The following is a 19701-nucleotide window of genomic DNA, read 5'->3' as shown; positions in this document are numbered from 1 at the left end:
GTTTTTCAAATATGAGGACAACTGAACTGGGATGGGGTGGACGAGGACACAGCATGGAAAACCTTCAAAAGTGATAAAAATTAATTTGGTCCTTCTGAATTGAAGTTCAAACTGAATACTATTCAATGTATTGTTAAGTATATGTCTGGAGCATATTACTGGTTAAACTTTTCTATTGTGGCTTTTATATTTTCATCTAATTACATGCAGATGAAGGTGTCAACTATATTTAATACTAGAAACCAAGATGAATTTTAACTAGTTATATATACAGAAAGTTTATACATATGTTGCTTATCAAACAGTGCCAAAGGGCACTTCTGCATAAACTAGATAATTGCCATGGCCTACACCCTTTCCCTTTTCAATCAGGGAACTGTCACACCCTCTCCCCTTCTCAATCAAGAAACTGGCAGGACCATCAGAGTTATAGAAAACTTAAAGTTTCCAATCTCCAAGAAAGAATTCATATAATAAGAGTTCATATAAAATAGACCATGAAATATAACTCATTTTGGCTGGTCAAGCCTTCCTCTTCTCAGATATACTTGAACAATCAACAAAAAGAAGTTTATAACTAATACTCTATGACCACTCTTAATATATATTTCACCTTGATTTGATTTGCCTTCTTTGAAAATTCACCTGTGTGGAAAAGATAAACATGGATGTGATTATATTGTAGTTAAGTCCAATTGCACTTAAGACTTTTTCACAGTATATAACACCTACATGTTTGTTAACTGTTCAGATTCCTCTCTTGGTGAGATTTCTGTGTGAAAGGAACGTTAACAGGTCAGTAAGTTTAGCTCACAGCTCTGGAATAAGAATCCATCCAAGGCTTCTAATTCACTTGTAAGAAGGAAGGAAGCAAATTTTAAGTCATTGAGTATTGACTTTTTATTATTAGTCACTGTTCATAATTTGTTTCAACCAAAAGACAATACACACAGAATTCTAATGCATCCCATGTAAATGTTTACATCCATTTTATTCCTCACTCGCCTCTAAGACTTATCATTTAATTTTAGATTTTTTTTACATCTCAAAAATATGTCTGCAATAATTAGAACTTCATTAACTGTCCCACTCGGAAACAGCCTTTTAATATTTTTACAGTAAAGAAGATGTGATGGGGCTTAATGAAAATGTAACGTACAACATTATGCAAGAAAAGGGACTTTACAGGAACACAGTGAGAGTTCACAAAAGAAAGAGTTCAGAAGCTCTTTCCCAGGAGGCTCCCAAATAGAACACAAAAACAAAACACACAAAGCGCAACTGCAGGTTTTTTAAAAAAAACAAAAACAAACAAACAAAACACTCCAATGCTCCACCTTGAAGCCAGAATCAGCTTCGTAGTTCATGAAGCAACCGCGCAAGCTGCTTCAGCATTTTCTTCTATGGGTTCCAGGTCGTAGAACCCTGTCGATGGGACCCACTGACTTCTATTGCTTTAAAAAGTTCTTCACTTCCAGTTCTACAAGCAGCCCTATCCTCCCGAGCCAAAGCTGGTCAAATGTGTTTTAAGTTTCAGGACTTGCTGAGCAATTCTCTCCTCAATGCTCCTCCCTATCTTCCAAACTCATAAATACACAAACATGTGCAACTGCTTCCCCAGCCACAAAGTTCATGAATATCCATCCACTTTTTGTTCTCTAGTTCTCTCAGTTTAGGACACTGTGGTTAAAATACATTCACTAAAAAAAAATATGCACATTCAAACTCCTGCTTTCCCCTAGTTCTTATGGCCCAAATATTTTCCAATGCAGAAAATAATAAAGTTGAACCTCAAAAGCAGTATTCTCTAATTTCCAACCTCTTCTAGGACATAAACACGGAAAGCATGTCATATAGTAGATGGAAATATCCAAACCATTAGTGCTGCAGAGTTTTAAAAGTCTATTTTCAAATATGAATGGGACAAACAAGAGGTACAAACCACACTTTTAACCTAGCAAGAGAAAGAATCCCTTCCCAAATGTTACATTGAGGAATGCTTCTTTAAATGAGAAAGACCTTAACATTAACAGATGACAACTATACACGGCATAAAACTTCCATGACTGTCCAAACTACCTCAAGGTAACAGCACCAAAGCACTGTAGGAGAAGCTTCTCGGGGAGAGCACCTTTCCCACAGTTTTTTGAGATTACTTAAATGAATTCTCCCTTATGATTACCAGGGGGTGGGAGTGAGGGGAGGATAGAACACAAACCACTCTGGAAGAGGGAAATGATGACTGAGGAACAAGTGCATGTGAAACTGTTGAAGTAAGAGTACTCACTACTTATCTGGGGTTATTAAAACAGCCATGGAAATTGTTCTTTCCTCATAATGCCTCTGAAGTTGTAAATCCATCCAAATTTGCTCCCCCTTGAATGGTTATACTTGGGAAAGGAATTACTGAAATGTGCAAGTGTTTACAGAAATTAAGAGATTTCTCTTTTTAGCTGCAAGGCCAAGTGAAAGGAGGACTAATTCTGATCCTAGAAACTAAGGCACGCTGAAGCTTTCAAAGATCCAATCATTTGAAACAGCCTTCACAACCATCAGTATCCTAGGCAGTTATCTAGCTGCTAGTCCTTCAGTATGGTGCTCAGGTTCAGTCTCCAAAATCAATTCATATTCCACACAGCACCCTTTGTGTTAAGGCCACATTATCTTATTCCTTCTAGACAAAGCTATGGATGTTCATTAACTCTGCCTCAAAAAGATCACCCAAGGAGATGCTTTGTCAGTAGAGTAGACCCTTTCCAGCTCCATTAGCTAGCAATGTCTTATAGCATGGTCTTGAGGAGATTTCTTCAGAGAGTCAACTCAGTTCAACTAAAAAAACCTGAGCTGGTTAGCTACAAATATGAGAGAGAAAATAAAGCCTCTACACAAAGAGGAATGTTAAGACAAAATCTATTAGAGAAATCCACCAATATTATGTTAATCCTATCATGTTTCACAGCATTAAGTATCCATCCAATGAAATCAGTCTGCAAAGAAACCTTTAAAGACTACTTTTCATTGCACAGGCAGAGCAGTTGTCTGAAATATGCACTAGTACATACTGACTTTACTGAAAACTATGCAAGAGATAATATGCTGTTCTTGACTCAGCCAACCATTTACCCAGTGGAATAAGTTTTAGCAAATCTTGCTCTTATATATTAATAAGACCAGAAAGTCTCCCCTTTGAAGCCTTTAGTTCAACTCCAGTTTGCCAAATGTTAGGAATCGTCTAGCATCTGATACAGAGCTAGATTTGACAAGACACTGAAGATTTTAAGTAAAGGCTTGGTGAAATGGAGGGAAAAAAAGGACATATGTATGCAGGTTTAAGACTGAAGCCAAAGTAGTCATTATACTGTACTCAATACAGTAACAACTGCAAACATTTTAAGAGAAAGGTGGGCCTCACTTTTTCTTTTTTCTTCAGTATATAAGACGTGGTGCCTATATATCTGAACGTACATAGTACATTCAACATGTACCACAGGAGAGATACTTTTACCTCATTCCAGAAACTCAATTTTAAGGTTTGATAACACATGGGTTCTTTCTAAAAAAGTCTCGGCACTCTCACTAGTTTAGAAAGCTCAAGTCTTTTGATGCAGTTATTCATGAGACTGGTCTCTTTCGAGACACCAATTTCTCAGACTCAGGAAAGAACATTCCTACTCTATGGTGTCCATAAGACTTCCTCTGACATAGGGGGCAAGGAAGCTACAAGGCTTCATTCCAACACCATAAAGTACAATATAGGAAAGATTTCTTTAACCGTGTGGTCTTTATTTCAGTGCCAGTGTTACAGATACAACACAAATGTTCCAGTTAGAAGAAGGAATTCAAACGGAATGCCAAGGTCCAAGCCAGGCTCAGGAAATAAAAAGGGAGGTTTGGAGTAATGGAAAAGATGACTCCAATATGCTCCAGGATGAGTATGATACGCACTCTTCCTATGGGCAAAGGTTCTTTTGTTAAGGAGTCTGATCTTTAAAACTGGTGAACTCTTCTTTCTAACCATTTACCACAGTTCAAACAGGCAAATTAAGGGCTTAGGAGAAATTTTAAAATTTGTGATGGGAATAGGGTCATTAATAACTATCAATATATCTTTTAGAAGTCCACTTTGCACTTTAAGGGGAATCAATTTTGAAAATCATGGAAAGTATTCATGACTATAGCTAAAGAATGGAGAGAAAAGGGAGCTGGAAGAGCCTTAGAAGTTTCTAATACAAATAGAGCACCATATCCTTCATGCCAAATCTCAACAAAAACTCTTCAACCGCATCTGTCCAGTGTTTACAAATAACCTCTCAAGGTCTGACCAGTTCTTGATAGCAAACATACATACATGTGTGTGTCTTTGTGTATACAGCAATGCACAGAAAAGGCTACCAGGAGCCTAATGCCTCTTTCAAACATTGGGGAACCAGTAGAAAAAGGCAGGGCTCCCTAATGTCCATTGTTACATTTCCATTCTGAATGCCAGATGTAAAAAGCGCCTGAAGATGGTAACCCAGCTAGTGAGGAATAAATACCTCACCTTGCCCAGTCCACAGAGAAACAACAGTAGAAAGAAGGGGCAACTCTTTGCTGCAGAAACAGAATGAGTGTTTTCTCGCCATGAATTCCAGTCCTCTCCTCCAGATCAGCTGTTTATTTCCTCAGGGGCCCAGGGAATGTTGATTCTGGCTGTAAATGTGAGAGGGGTGGAGAAGTGTGGAAAAGGGAGAAGAGGAAGAGTGCAAAGTAGCCTCCAGAAGCAGCCAGCCTCAACAGTGGAGAGGACATTAGTCTTTAACAATGCTTCAAAGGTCAGCAATAACTTCAGGAAAACCCTCCTCAACAGTTCTCTTCAGCTCCTCATGCCCAAGGTACAGTTGGGGGGACTTGCCAGCAATCACAACCTCCTTCCCAGAGTTCCTTTGATTGAGTGGGATAAGAATGAGAATGGCGCCGGACCCTCATTGCCAAGACTGAGGGGGAAAGTTGTTCACCTCTGCTAGATCTTGCATTGCTGAGCCCTTGTGATTGTATGTGAGTTTGATTCGCATTCGCAGCTGTTGCTATAAGAGAAAAAGAGAATCAGAAATTATACACTGAAATAAAATCTCCAGAATCTGTCCAGTCCACAAAGAGACTTTTAATCTTAGGGGTCAACAAATTATTTTATTTTTATTTTTATTGTCAGCTGGCCAGTATGGGAATCTAAACCCTTGACCTTGGTGTTATCAACACCATGCTCTAACCAACTGAGCTACCCAGCCAGCCCCCCAAAATTACTTTAAAGCAAAACTGTCTCTTTAAAATGACACACAGGCAAACAACAATAAAAAAATACCACCTAGTACTCTAGCTTTGAGCCAAGGAGCCAAAGTCATGCCATCAAGTAGAGGAAGTGCATCTCCAGAACACAGGGTTGGCTTCAATCCTAGAACAACTACCTTAAAAGGACAGACCCACGCGGAGCATTTTCCTAGTAATATTTGCTGAGTGCTTTTCGAAAAGATTCAACCCTTGTATCCAAGTCTCTAGAAAAATGAGGTAAACACATACTCATCTTACGCTCTACATTCAGATATACTGTTGCTCTGTCTGTGAAACCTATAGTAAATGTGAACATAAACTTGATTCATTCCCAAGGTACAAAAAAAAAAGTTAACTCACAGGTAACAGCAATAGTTTTAAGAGAACTCAATAATTAAGTAATTTTTACTTTATGTGGCATATTTCAAACATTAATGTAGTAGGAAAACGTTTACTCTTATCAGATATTCAAAGGAATTTGTGCTTATGCTGTAAGCAGAAGCGCAAAATATAGTGAATAGCAGAGGAAAGGCAAAGTGTTATAAAAAGAGGATATTATACTGGTATTTATGAGGAAGTACTAGAGATCTTTCAAGGTAAAGAAATTCTCTGAACCGTTTTCAAAATCTGTTTGAAAAATCAGTCAATTAATTACTATTAACTAGAGTCAATTCACTTCCTTGAGAAGATATATTAAAAATATTGCTTTATTTCAGTTTCTAAAACTATTTTCACTTAGCTGCTTCATTTAAAATGCCACCACTTTTGCTATCCATACTTAATAATTACAGCAGTAAATGCGGATATTTGGTTGAACAAATACTCTTACTTCAGATTTCAACTTGTGTGTACATTAAAATATCTAAGTTTCCCCCCTCCCCAAACTAGAACTTTAATCCTCTAAATAGAGAATATTTTTAAGTTGTGTTTTAATAAGACACCACTAAGCCATTTGATATCTCAGAGCTACATTTATTATCTATAAAAGAATAAGAAAGTTAGACCATGCATTTTCATAGATTCCTTTTCTATGAGTCAGAAAAACCCAGAGAAACAAAGCAGAATTTTATTTCAGAAAATATATATACCTTGCTCAGATATTAGCTTCAAATGTGCTACTCACCTTCTGTGGGTTCAGAACTTTAATGACTTGAGTGATGGTCCCCGTATTAAATGCCGGGACAATGCTGCTGCTTGGGGACAGAAGCTGCAGCTGGAATGTCTAGGGGGAAAGAAAGGGCATTCTGAAAAAGTTATATACAATGCTATACCAGAAATCTCAATAAAAAAGTTAAGACACCAAGATGATAGTTCAAGTAACAGATTAAACTATTATTAAGCTTTGCCCACTATTTGTTTTTCATATAGCAATTCATAGTATGTGAGCTGACTGTCAACATGGAATTTGTAAAAATCTATTGTTAGGTCTTTGATCATGAAAACTAGCAATGAGCCACTCTTCCCTTTCTTACAGAAAGAATTTTAGCCTACCACTTTTCAAAAGGTGACCAATTCTTGCTCTGGCAACTTCACTTAATAGTAACTGATCAACTATGAAAGTAAAAAACAGATGTCTGTGGCTTAAAAAAAGCCAGAAAGAAATTAACAGAAAAGCTTTCCAAAAATAACAAACCAACATAGTCACCAACCACAGGCCTTTACGCTCTTGTATAATTGGGATGACTCGGACCCAGAGACTTGAACTTTTGCTTTCAAAAGCCTGCACAATCTGGAATGTGTCAAGGCCTCCTCCTACATGACAGAGGTGAAAGAAAGCCCTGAAAGAGCCAGCTTGTTAATATATGTAAGTGGAACACATCAGGATCGCTCCATTAGGGACACAAGGCCCTGACAGAAAACATACTTGCAAAACTAGCATGTATATAGCAATAGAACTAGGTAAGCCAAACACCATAATCTGTTGAGGGCTGGTGGTGGTTTTTGTTTGTTTGTTTACAGGACTGAGAGATGAAATTGCTATAAGCTAGATAAACTATACTGTATTATGTAGCTATTCTATATACTAGGATTTTTTCAATGTTTCCAGAAAGGATATTAGTCTTCTAAAATATTTTAAAAAGAGAAACATGGGGGGGCGAGGGGCGGGGGGAAGCAGGAAGTAGTCTTCTCTATGGCCAAAAACCACAACAGCAAAAATTCAATCCTAATGCACAGATTAATTATATTGGGTCTTATTCATAATTCTACTGTCAAGATAAATTATGTAATCTAAAATATTATTCATAACTACGATATTTCAGAAAATGTAAGATTCTATCAGTTGGGCCAGCTCATGGCTCACTTGGGAGAGTGTGGTGCTGATAACACCAAGGCCGTGGATTCGGATCCCATATAGGGATGGCCAGTTCGCTCACTTTGGAGAGTGTAGTGCTGACAACACCAAGTAAAGGGTTAAGATCCCCTTACCGGTCATCTTTAAAAAAAAAAAGATTCCATCAACTGTAATCCACATCACTATTTTATGTATCACTAAGAAAGAAAAGAAGCTGTCCATTAAACTATGACAAGGTATCAATTTTAAAATGTACCCCAATTTCAGAGATATTAAAAAGTGAAAACAGTACATAGAATCTATGAAATATGACATTTTGAAGTTCAAGATATATCGTCATGATGCATTACACAGTACAGCACCAAGAATAAGACCACACATCAAGAGTTGAGGTGATATGTTGCTAGAACAGCAGCCGAAACTAACAAGTGTAAAACCCTAAGCTGCAGCAGCTAACATTTACTGAGAACTGAACACATAAAAAGTGCTTCAAACAGTGCCTGGCACAAAAAATTTGTTTATTACTCAAGCAACCTATGAAGTAGCTATCATTATTACCCCCCTCCCCTTTGCAAATGAAAAAACTGAGGCACAGAGGTTAAATAACTTGCTTCATGTCATACAACTAGTATTGAAATTCAAACAGAATGGCTCCAGAGTTCCCTAGTAGTTCTTAACCCCTTTATACTACTGATTTTAAAACATCTATATTACTCTGGTTTCTAAAAAATATAAGCCAAGAAGGTTGCAAACTCGGCAGTAACCACAAAGAAAACATGTTCAATTTCCAAAAGTGTGTTGTCTGAATGCCATAATTTATGTCACTACAAAGATTAGGTTAGTTTAGTCTAAACCAGTCACTATACAAATAGTAAAGTAGATATTAATGAAGGAGGAATGTTTCTCTCACCTACATATCAAGAGATGAAAATTTTTAATTCTGATATAGTGACTAGACGATAATACCAAACAGACAAAGTCCCTTCTTAATTAACTTTTATTCTATGTTAGATTTTGTGTTTTTAGGTCTTTACCACTGTATTACAAAGCCTAACCTATCCTCAATGCCCTGAGCATTAACTAACCACCTTGTAGAATTCTGCTCTCACTACGATTAGAATTTGCTTTCTTTATCCTACAATACTAACCATAAGAATACTTGTGAACAAGTAAAAATTATTCAATGAAAGTGACATGCTTGAATGAACCATGATTGTTACATTATCATTAGTTTGAGTTAGATCTGCAAATTTAATTTAATCTCTAAACGTTAAGATATAACCTTTACTAAATGCATGGAAAAAAAAAAAAAACAGCCAATCTTTAATCAAGTGAAAAGAAGACATCGTAGTACCTTTGGTACTGCAGCCTGGAAAACAAAGTCCGTCATGTCTAGCTCTGTGCTGTTGGAGGCCTGTATCGTTATCACTGTGACACTGGGATTGGTGTTTGACCGTTCAAAGGTGAATTCTATCTTCAAGCCATTCTTACTATATGCTGTAATGGAGGGGATGCCTGGGAAAGTACAGGACAGTCAGTCTTACTGTAGTCAGCCTAATGCTTGCAGAACTATTAGGTGGTTCCTCAATAACCACCTCTCAATGCTCAGTGCTCCATGTAATGATGGTAAGAACAGTACTGTACCTGCAGTGATGTCATTGAAGAGAGGTTGTGATGAAAGCCCATCCAACAAGAAGGGGGGCTGAGATATCTGTGGGACTGAGGCAGTGGGAGGAGCAGCAGCTGGAGCACCTAAAAGAAATATTCCAATGGAAAGCTAACTTTAGTCAGCATAACAAAGCTTACCAAGAAAACACAGGAGGAATTATTACGATCTCAGGTTAAGGAAAAGATTCTTAAAGAAGATGCAAACAGCATAATCCATAAAGGAAAAGAACTAAAAATTCAATTACTTTAAAATGAGTAATTTCTGTTCACTAAAAAAATACCATAAGAAAAAAATAAGAGACCACAGCAGGAGAAAATGTTTGCTATACAATAATGTATGGATAAGTACATGGAACACGATCAGTAAGAAAAAGATAACCCAATTAAAAACTGGCAAAATATATGAATAAGCAATGCACGGAAGAGGGAACCTGAATGAAAAGAAAATCCTATGAAAATATGCCAGTCTTACCAGTAATGATGGAAATGGAATTTAAAACCACAGTAAGGTATTACACATCCATCAGAATGATGAAAGTTTCAATGTCTGATAATACAACATATATTGGTAAGAATATGAAGCAGTGGGGACTTTTAAGCTGTGCTGTAGAATGTAAACTGGTGCAGCCAAACTAGAAAACACTGCTCATTGTTGGATGTTTAGCAGCACCCCTGGTTTCCATGCACTAGATGATAGTAGCATCTTCCCAGTAGTGACAACCTAAAATATCTTCAAAAACTGTCATCCCCTAGAGGGCAAAATCTCTCCTAGTTGAGAATCACTCCATTTCTTGGGAATGCTTTTAATTAATTCTTGCATATGCACACAGGGAGACACATATGAAAAGTGTTCACAGCAAAATAATTTCAACAGTGAAATATTAGAAGCAACTAAAATGTCCAACATCAAGATAAGGGGTAAGTAAATTGTGGTATACTGACACAGTAAAATACTACACATATACAACAGTAAAAATGTGAATTCACTAGAAATACACTTAACATGGATTATTCTCACAAATACAATGTTGAGCAAAAAAGCGAAATGCAAAAAAAAACCCCACATTCAGTAGGATACCATTTCTAAAAAGGTAAAAAATTGGCAAAACAATACTACACACTGTATCAAGAAATGCACAGGAATAAGAAACACCAATGTGAAACACTGCTTTAATATAGACAGTTGGTACCTCTAGAGGAAATGGAATAAGGGAAAGATACATAGAGAACATCAACCTTTTAATAATATTTTATTTTACAAGCCAGGTAAATCCAGGCATTTAATTGAATTTTACAGATGGTAAATATTGCATAATAAAATTTTAAAGCACAGACACCCTGGGAAAGGTGGTATTGAGTGGGGTGGGGGGAAGAAATTGCGAGATTACTATTTTTATTTCATCCTTCCAAATAAGAACAGGTTGAGGATCATACAATAGAAGACAAGTCATAAAACATGACCATGAACTGAGAGAAATCAAGATTGTAAGAATACAAGAAAATTCAGCAAAATAAAGAGAATGCATTTTATATTTCAACAGATTTCAAACCACCTATAAAATTAACTGAAAATATACCAGTTAAAAAAGAATTAACAAAATGAAATAAAGGAAGGCTGGAATATCTTTTATTTTTTAAAAAAAGGAAAAAAAGATACTAGAGAACAGCAAGGGAAAAAAAGGACACACTAAAAATTAACAAAGAAGGTAGAAACACAGATGCCTAAACAAAGCACAAGAAGCTGAAACAAATGCAAATCAAGTGTAGTCAAGCAGATTACCAATAATGTATACAAAGAAATATTCATACAGTTGTAGTTTTTATAAATCTAATCTAGTAATTTTCCCACCAATTCTCATTTTCAAAACAATTTTAGAAGGGCCGGCCCGGTGGCTCACTCGGGAGAGTGTGGTGCTGATAACACCAAGGCCCCGGGTTCGGATCCCATATAGGGATGGCCGGTTGGCTCACTGGCTGGGTGTGGTGCTGACAACACCAAGTCAAGGGTTAAGATCCCCTTACCAGTCGTCTTTAAAAAAAAAAAAAAAAAACAATTTTAGAAATGTGTTCACAGAAAATCAAAGGCTACTCAAGATATATGGGCAGCATATGGATTCCCAAATCCCCTAAATTTTAGCTTTTTTCACCTGTAAAAGTACAGTAAGGTGTTTGGGGGAAACAACAGAAACTCACTGGTCCAAACCTTCTAAAAAACACATGCTAAATCTATTTCTGAATTTCCACTGATTTAAATTAGTGTACAATAGGATGTAACTGTAATGATGGATTAAAGAATCTAGAATTCAAAATTTTTAAACTTAAAAATGTAAAGAAAATGGGAAAAGGCTATCCAGCTGGCTCACTTGGTTTAGACTGTGGTGCTAATTGCACCAAGGTCAAGGGTTTGGATCCTCCTACTGGCCAGCCACCAAAAAAAAAAAAAGAAAGAAAGAAAAGAAAACATGTCTAAAACACATTATGAACATGGAAAAGAAAATCTAGGCTTTTTACCATTTTATCATTTTGCATTTACACATAACATTAGGAAAACAAGAAAGTAAGAAAAAAACCAAAATAAAACAGCAAGATTCCACAATGAGTTAAGGATACAAAAAAAATACTCAAAAAGGAAATCAGTCTATAATGCAAATATGTAGATAAATATTAAAATTCCCTGTGATCAAAAAAATAAAAATCAACAAAATAATAGGGCCAATTTCTCACCTATTAGAGCTTTTTAAAAATAATATACAAGGAAACTTCAAAAAGCTCATGGAAAAACAGAATTAAAAGATAACACAAATATTTCCATGAACTTTTTGAAGTACCCTCATACAATGCTTATCACTGTACAGCAAAACTGGTGGCCACATAAACTGAGGAAAAGGTAAATAATATTTACCAAGTGCCTACCATGTGTCATGCACTGAATGGGTCAGCAGTCCTCACATATATCCTATGAGATAAGTGTTAATCATCCTATTTTAACCAGATTCAGAAAGACTAAGTACCTTTAGGAAAGAAATTCAAAATAAGGACAAATTGATATAATAAAATTTGTTGAGGCAACTAGGTAAGAAAAACCTAGAAATAAAATGCCCAACAGTAAGGAAGTAAGTAAATAATAGTGCAAATTTCTTGATAAAATATTAGACAGCCATTTAAAATTTTAATTATGAAGACTATGGGGCCGGCCCGGTGGCGCACTGCTACAGTGCGCTGCTTGGGAGCGCGGTGGCGCTCCCACCGAGGGTTCGGATCCCACATACAGACCGGTTCCCGCTCACTGGCTGAGCGAGGTGCGGACGCAGCACCGAGGGTTGCGATCCCGTTGCCGGTCCCGGTCCGGTACGGGCGCGACACTGAGGCTTGCGATCCGTTGCCAGACACGAAAAAAGACAAAAAGAAAGGAAAAAAAAAAAAAAAGACTATGTACTAACAAGGAAATACTAATATGTTAAATGAAATGTGCACTATGTTTTAGCTATGGCATGTTTTTGCTTTTCCAGTTATCCAGTATAGCTTTGACTTTGAGGATTTGAAAATGACTATTTGTAAATGACTCAAAAGTACAGGACAACTTACATTTTTATGTTTTGTTAAGACACAGAAATAAATTGTAAGCTCTAAGAAGAAATCATTCAGCCTGACCATCCAACATTCTTATCCTATGGCTGTCTTCTACTCACGGTCATGTATGCTGTTAACTCTCCATTATACTTCTAAAGAAGGCACTTCGACTTTTCAGCTATACTTTACATTGCGATTTAGAATTGAAATTATAAACTACAGTGATACTCTTGGACTCACATTCATAATATTGCTGAACACATCAATTACAAATATCTACTGCACATGAACAAAGACAATAAAAAATATTCCCAAATGGAAAGTTATGTTTGAATATTATAATTATGAACAATTTCTCCTTCAGTTGCTTTAATAATAGGAAGGGTGGAAGGGGGGAGGAAGAAAGGTAAGTAGTAGGTTAACATCTCTCTACAAACGGCCATAGCTATTGAAAACTAACTGTGAGTAGAAAGAAACCTAGAAAAAGCTATATCTTGGGACACTAATTAAAAGCAGAGATCACTTCAGGCATATTCAGGCATATATATATCCTTTTCGGGCCTGAAAGAGAAAGTCCATTCTATCTTAAAAATACTATGAATAATTTATTCTCTCAAAATTAAAAATTAGCCTTTAAGGAATCCCTACAAATTATCTTTAGAGTATTAGCATGGCAACTTATATCCCAGATGTTGTGAAGATTCTATTCTTGCGTCTCAGCCTCTCTCATCTTCAATTGATTCAGGTGCTGGAAAGTCTATGTTCAGTGTAGTTTTTCCCCAAGACCTCTATCCCTATCCAAGCATTTAATAGCTCCATCTGGCCTCACCTGTAAGGTTGATGTCTCCCAGCAAATCAAGAAGTTCTCCACCAGCAGAAGCTGGTTTGCTTGTAGGTGCAGTTGGAATAACAGGTGTTATGTCATTTCCTCCCAACAAATCCAATAAATCATTGGCCTAAACAAGGAAAAAACACCTCAGTTCATTATTTGTTTATCTAATCTACATCGAATGCAAAGCTCTTTTAATACTTAAAAATGAGGAAGGGAATCACCAATCAATCCAGAAACATTAAAGGGAATCAGCTAAGACATAAGCTATAAGGAACTGCAAGATCATCAGGAACCCTAGATAAGCAAGTAAAAGGCTACCTGGCTGGCGGGCTGTGACCCAGAGGGTGGTGGTTTGGTCTCTAGTGGAGCTGGTTCTGTCTCTCCATTTGTCTGCACAATCTCAGTAGGGCCATTTGTGGTCATTTTTTCCATGACAGGCATTCTCTCAAGTAGGGCAGACCTAGAATAATCTGAAGTGGTTAAATTCTAGGCAGTTAACCTAGATTCCCTATGCAGAAGAATCACTATTAACTATGTTGAAGCCAAACACAGAGAGCCATCTCCCCTCCCCACCCAACACATACACTAAAATAGAAGGTGGATTACAAGAATACATGGCCTAAACTCCTGGCTGGATTAAGAGCAGGCAAGAAACTTGAATGAACAAACTGTCCACCTAAATTCCGAAGCATATATTCATATTTTAGTGGTAGAGAGATTAGGATGAAAGAAAGGTAAATTAATAGGTATTAACAGTCTCCAAACAAGAAGATATTACATAGCAGAAGGAAAAAAAAGACAAACACCAAAATGTTAATAGTAGTGGAATTTGAATAAGATTATTGCTCTTGAAAAAATACAATTCCCACTTCTTAACCAAATAAAATGAAAAATGAGGCAAACTTTCCATACCAAAAAGGGGGGTGGGGAGGGTAGAATGAAAGAACATGGTTAATTTCTTTCTTCAGAGGCTAGGCAGAATAGAAGATGGACAAAACAGAAGCAGTCAAGCAATTAGAACTAAATACGGTTGTGAGGTCCAGTTAATAAAGCACAAGGAATGAGTCTCCTTTATAGATTATCACAACAATTTATCAAAGATGCTAAGAGGCACATGTATTGCTTAGTTTTTTTCCCCCACTCACCTCATGTGGTCATATTTCTTAAAAAGTGCATTATATTCTACTGCCCTCTGCTGGAGTTCCACATCAATGCTGCTTCCATAGATGGAAACCACTTTCTTAATTCGGCTATGGGATAAAATGACAAACAAAATCAAATACCCAAAAGAAAATTCATAAACAAGCAGAGAGAATGTTTAAACGAGAGTTTTCTGGTTAAAATTTTGAAATACTCATCTTTTCTTAGTTTACATAATTTTTCAAAAACAACACACCTTTTCTTTATCTTCATTCAGCCATTCATCCGACATTCACCTTTATACCTCTTTAATAGTAATACCAAATTTTCATCTGTAAAACATCCCATACCCTAAAATTTGCTAGACAAAAGTACCAATTATTACTTGACCACAAGAAATTTGTACTGTTCTCTTCTTTAATAACTTTAAAATAAGCTTTTATCAACAAAAGCATCATAGCATTAGAATGTTGACCCCAAAGTCTTCTTTTTTTTTCCTTTTTTTTGTCTTTTTTCGTGACCGGCAACAGATCGCAACCCTCAGTGTCACGCCCGTACTGGACTGGGACCAGCAATGGGATCGCAACCCTCAGTGTTGCTCCCGCACCTCGCTCAGCCAGTGAGCGGCCGGTCTGTATGTGGGATCCGAACCCTCGGCGGGAGCGCCACCACACTTCCCAAGCGGCACACTATAGCAGTGCGCCACCGGGCCGGCCCCTGCCCCAAAGTCTTCTACTACACAATTTAGAAAGTAAAAAAAACCCATTTTCCTCAAGACCTTACAATTAAAGGGGATGAGGGGGTGAAAAAAAGTGAAGTAGAAAGTCTAAGAGAACTAAGTTTGCCTTAAATATGCTTGGCTGGAAAACTGATCCAAGATTCAACTTTTCTTTTTCTCTTTTTGGCAGCTGGCCAGTATGGGAATCCGAACCCTTGACCTTGGTGTTATCAGCACCATGCTTTCCCAAGTGAGCCACTGGCCAGCCCAAGAATCAACTTTTACACTCAAAATACCAGTGAACAGAATTTAAAGATTTAATCACCAAAACACTTACAGTTTTATTCCAAATCAGACATTTCAAAATACTATAAATAAACCAAAACCCTTCTATGGGGAAATAACTTTCTAGCTTCAAAATAATCCATGGTGAGGAGAAGGAATGAGGGAGTAAACTGGAGATGAATTAAGGCTTAACTGTGAACTGCTAATTGTGACTGTGGGGTAATAAGCAAATGCAAATTCCTTTTACTATTCTCCCTACTTTCGTCTATGCTTGAAATTTTCCTCAATAATAAAAGGTTTTTAAAAATTACAAGACGACTCATTCACCCTACTTTTCTTCAATACTCACTTTACAGTACACGTGAATCGAGTAGAAAGCTTCATAATGGCAGTGAGGGCATAACCTCGTGTCACAGAGGTGGACATATTAGAGATTAGGACACTTTCTAAAATATCCAACACTTCATCCTCTGTCACCTGGGGATTAAAAAAAAAAAGACCGTGTAGAACAAATGGTAACAGTAAACATCTAAATTTAATATCAAGTCAGAGGATGTCACCAGAAAGACAATCCTAACATTACAGAAGTATCTAACAGCCTGTGCTTTGCCAGGGTAACTGTCCAAGCTGTTCCATCAACCAGAAGTAGGTAAGAAGGAGGTAAAAGAAGTGGAAAATGACGACTGGGGACTGAGCATTTTATAGCTTCAAATGTGAGAAGTAGAGGAAGAAAAGAAAAAAATATAGATTTCACGTACTTTTGCCCAACTTTCCCTAAAGACAGTCTTTTAATGAGCAAATGAAAACATGGATACATGTTTCATTTCTTCTTGTTTATCAGCCACAGGGTAAGAGAAACAATAATAAAGTGGTTTTCCGATCTCACAATGGCCCAATAAGTTCCATCTCCTCAAACAATGGCAAGTTTATCAATATAATTCTAGTATTACTACTTAAAAAAATTTTCCAGGAATCAACCTAAACTCCCTGTTTAAACACTGCCCTCCTATAACCAAAAACACTATTTTTCCCCCTTCTTAACCAGGAGTGACAAGGAGTACCTGAATAGGCTCTTCCTCTTCACATTGGCCAGATACAAGAAGATCACCATATTCACCTATACACCACGCAGCCACTTGTACTAAAGGTTGCTGTCAAAAGATAGTTGTAGTTTGTCAAGCAAGGACTTCACTCTTTCCAAAGATACTTAATACAAATCATAGGTTATCCAATCATAACGGTCAAAACTGAGTACATCTTCAGTGTTAGTAATAAGGACACAGAGGTTGAGTATCCCATATATAAAATGCTTGGGACCAGAAGTATTTCAGATTTTGGATTTTAGAATATTTGCAGAATATGTACCAGTTATGCATCCCTAATCCAAAAATCTGAAATCCTAAACGCTCCAATGAGCATTTCCTTTGAGTGTCAGGATGGCACTCAACAAGTTTTGGATTTGGAGCACTTCCAATTTCAGATTTTCAGATAAGGATGCTCAATCTGTACCTGGAAAATAAAGGGTAATTTTTCCCCCTAAAGTAGAAAGAAAGGCAAATAAAGGACTTACTTGAGAATAATCACCAAGAATTGCCTTGTACAAGCGCTGGACAGTATAGGCATGCATCTCCACACTATTGGTTATTAACTGGATCAAATTGGGCACTGCATCATCACGAACATAACTTCCTGCCTAAAATAAGTACAGACAGTTACCCCTAGAAACACACGGCAGTGATAACAAGTGTAAGCTATTATTACTGTACTGTTCAAAGAAAGACTACACTAGTTCCCCCTAATCTGTTGTTTCACTTTGCAGTTTCAGTTACCCATGGTCAACCATGGTCCAAAAAGAGGTGAGTACATCACAATAAGATATTTTGAGAGAGAAAAACACAATATTCACATAACTCTTATTACAGTATATTGTTATAATTGTTCTATTTTATTATTGTTGTTGTTAATCCCTTACTGTGTCCAATTTTATAAATTAAACTTTGCAGTGTATTTTCCAGTTTCATCAGTTATCCTGGTAATGTCCCTTATAATAGACAATTTGTGTTTGTATGTGGTATAGAATCCAGTGCGGGGTTTGTCTATTTTGCTGATTTTTTAAAAATATTATTTTGATTTACTGTTTTTCTGTTCTCTGACTTATGAGTTTCTGCTTTCATTTTATTATTTCCCATCTTAAGTTTTCCATTGTTTGTTTTTCTCTAGCTTTTTCAGTTAAGGATTTAATTCATTTATTTTTTGCTTTTCATTTTCCTTGATGTAAGTGTTTAAGGCTATAAAGTTTCCTTTGATTACTGCTTTAAATCTATTTCCATAGATTCTTACATGAGATATTTTCATCTCATATAATTATCATTATTTTTCAGAAATTCTTTAATTTTTGCTTATATTTTATTTCATTCAAGAGTTGTTTAATAGAAGCTTTGATTTGCTTTTTAAATTTCTAGTTTTTATTAAGTCATGATTTCAGAAAAAAAGGTTTTGTATATATATATATATATATATATATATATATATATATAAGGTTTAGTACTATATCTATGGTTTCAGGTATCCCCTGGGGGTCTTGGAACGTATCCCCCACGGATATGGGAAGACTACGGTACTACAAAACACCCTAAAGGATAAACTTGGTTCCCATTCTCAGGTTCACAAGCAGCCCAAACTTCAAAGTTTTACTTAAAGACTGTAAGTTTTAAAATTTTATCAAATGGGCCGGCCCGGTGGCGCACTGGAGTGTGTGCCGTTTGGGAGCGCGGAGGTGCTCCCGCCAAGGGTTTGGATCCCACGTGGAGACCGGTTCCCGCTCACTGGCTGAGCGCGGTGCAGGCGCAACACCAAGGGTTGCGATCCCGTTGCCAGTCCCTGGTATGGGCGTGACACCGTGGGTTGCGATCCCGTTACCGGTCAGTAAAAAAGACAAAAAGGAATAAAAAAAGTAAAATAAAATAAAATTTTATCAAAAAAGTAAAATCTTCTTTGTAACTGTGAATAAAGAAAAAAAAGTAAAATCTTCTCTTTGCCCAAATCAAAAGTAAAATATAAAGGTTTAGAATTTCAAGAAAGATTTTTTCTACTCAAAACAGATAAGGCCTAAAATTTCAAAAATTTAATAAGCACATTCACTGGGAACTTAATTACAACCATCTCTCCCTTCCCACAACTCCCCAACACTGGTATTAAAATCATATAGATAAGCTACAGTAGTTACGTTACTCTGGGGTATGAAGAAAAAAGGGGTGTACATAAATACCTAAACAGTTCAAAAGGGCCCATTAAATAAGATAAAAGGAATTAAATAAATAACTTTTCAAAAATGGGTTTATTTACAACATCACACAGTCCTTTGAGAAAAGTAGTGTTTACAAATATAAAACCAACATTAGTCCCAGGAATGGGATATATTTTGTACTTAATTATCTATGCTTTTTTAAAAAAACAACTCTTCTTTTTAATGTCCCCTTGACTAGCAGAATCTGAGATACTATGCAACCACAGAAGAAAGCAAAGCTATTTAACCTATTGGAAAACTAAATCTTGGTCTTGTTACGGGTATCATTAACCAGGCTGCACTGCACATACAACCAGTAGAAGCTGTGCCTAATATCAGCCAATCTTGGTCAATCTACATTGCTGAACAGAACAGTAGATCTGATTTACAAGACTAAGACCAGGCCATGTGTATTAAATAACCATGTGTATTTTGGAAAGAAAACAACAACAAAAAAAAATCACAGGTGATTGGGATGCTCACTCCTGTTAAGAAACACAAAGTCAGGGCTGGCCAGTAACGCACACTTAGTTAGAGCATGATAACACCAAGGTCAAGTGTTCAGATCCCTGTACTAGCCAGCTGCCAAAAAAAAAAAAAAAAAA

At 36.7% G+C, this 19701-nt stretch overlaps 1 protein-coding gene across 3 annotated transcripts in view; it reads right to left on the bottom strand.

Annotated features, from left to right (window-relative positions):
* Positions 1-875: 875 nt before the first annotated feature.
* The window catches only part of AP1G1 (adaptor-related protein complex 1, gamma 1 subunit), a 77523-nt gene continuing 58697 nt past the window's right edge, over positions 876-19701 (bottom strand). For all 3 annotated transcript variants that reach the window (XM_008581026.1, XM_008581029.1, XM_008581027.1), the window contains 10 exons: positions 17381-17503; positions 16872-16961; positions 16160-16287; positions 14813-14917; positions 13986-14127; positions 13665-13791; positions 9242-9349; positions 8952-9112; positions 6428-6526; positions 876-5063 (listed from right to left, as the gene is read on the bottom strand). In XM_008581026.1, the coding sequence (XP_008579248.1) occupies positions 4962-5063; positions 6428-6526; positions 8952-9112; positions 9242-9349; positions 13665-13791; positions 13986-14127; positions 14813-14917; positions 16160-16287; positions 16872-16961; positions 17381-17503 (1185 nt within the window). In that variant the 3' untranslated portion in view covers positions 876-4961. The remainder of the gene's footprint in view (positions 5064-6427; positions 6527-8951; positions 9113-9241; positions 9350-13664; positions 13792-13985; positions 14128-14812; positions 14918-16159; positions 16288-16871; positions 16962-17380; positions 17504-19701) is intronic.

This window comes from Galeopterus variegatus, unplaced genomic scaffold (genome assembly GCF_000696425.1).
Source record: "Galeopterus variegatus unplaced genomic scaffold, G_variegatus-3.0.2 Scaffold2236, whole genome shotgun sequence".
NCBI lineage: Eukaryota > Metazoa > Chordata > Mammalia > Dermoptera > Cynocephalidae > Galeopterus > Galeopterus variegatus.
Note: the sequence above shows the minus strand (reverse complement) of the source record. Positions and strands in the feature narration are given on the sequence as shown.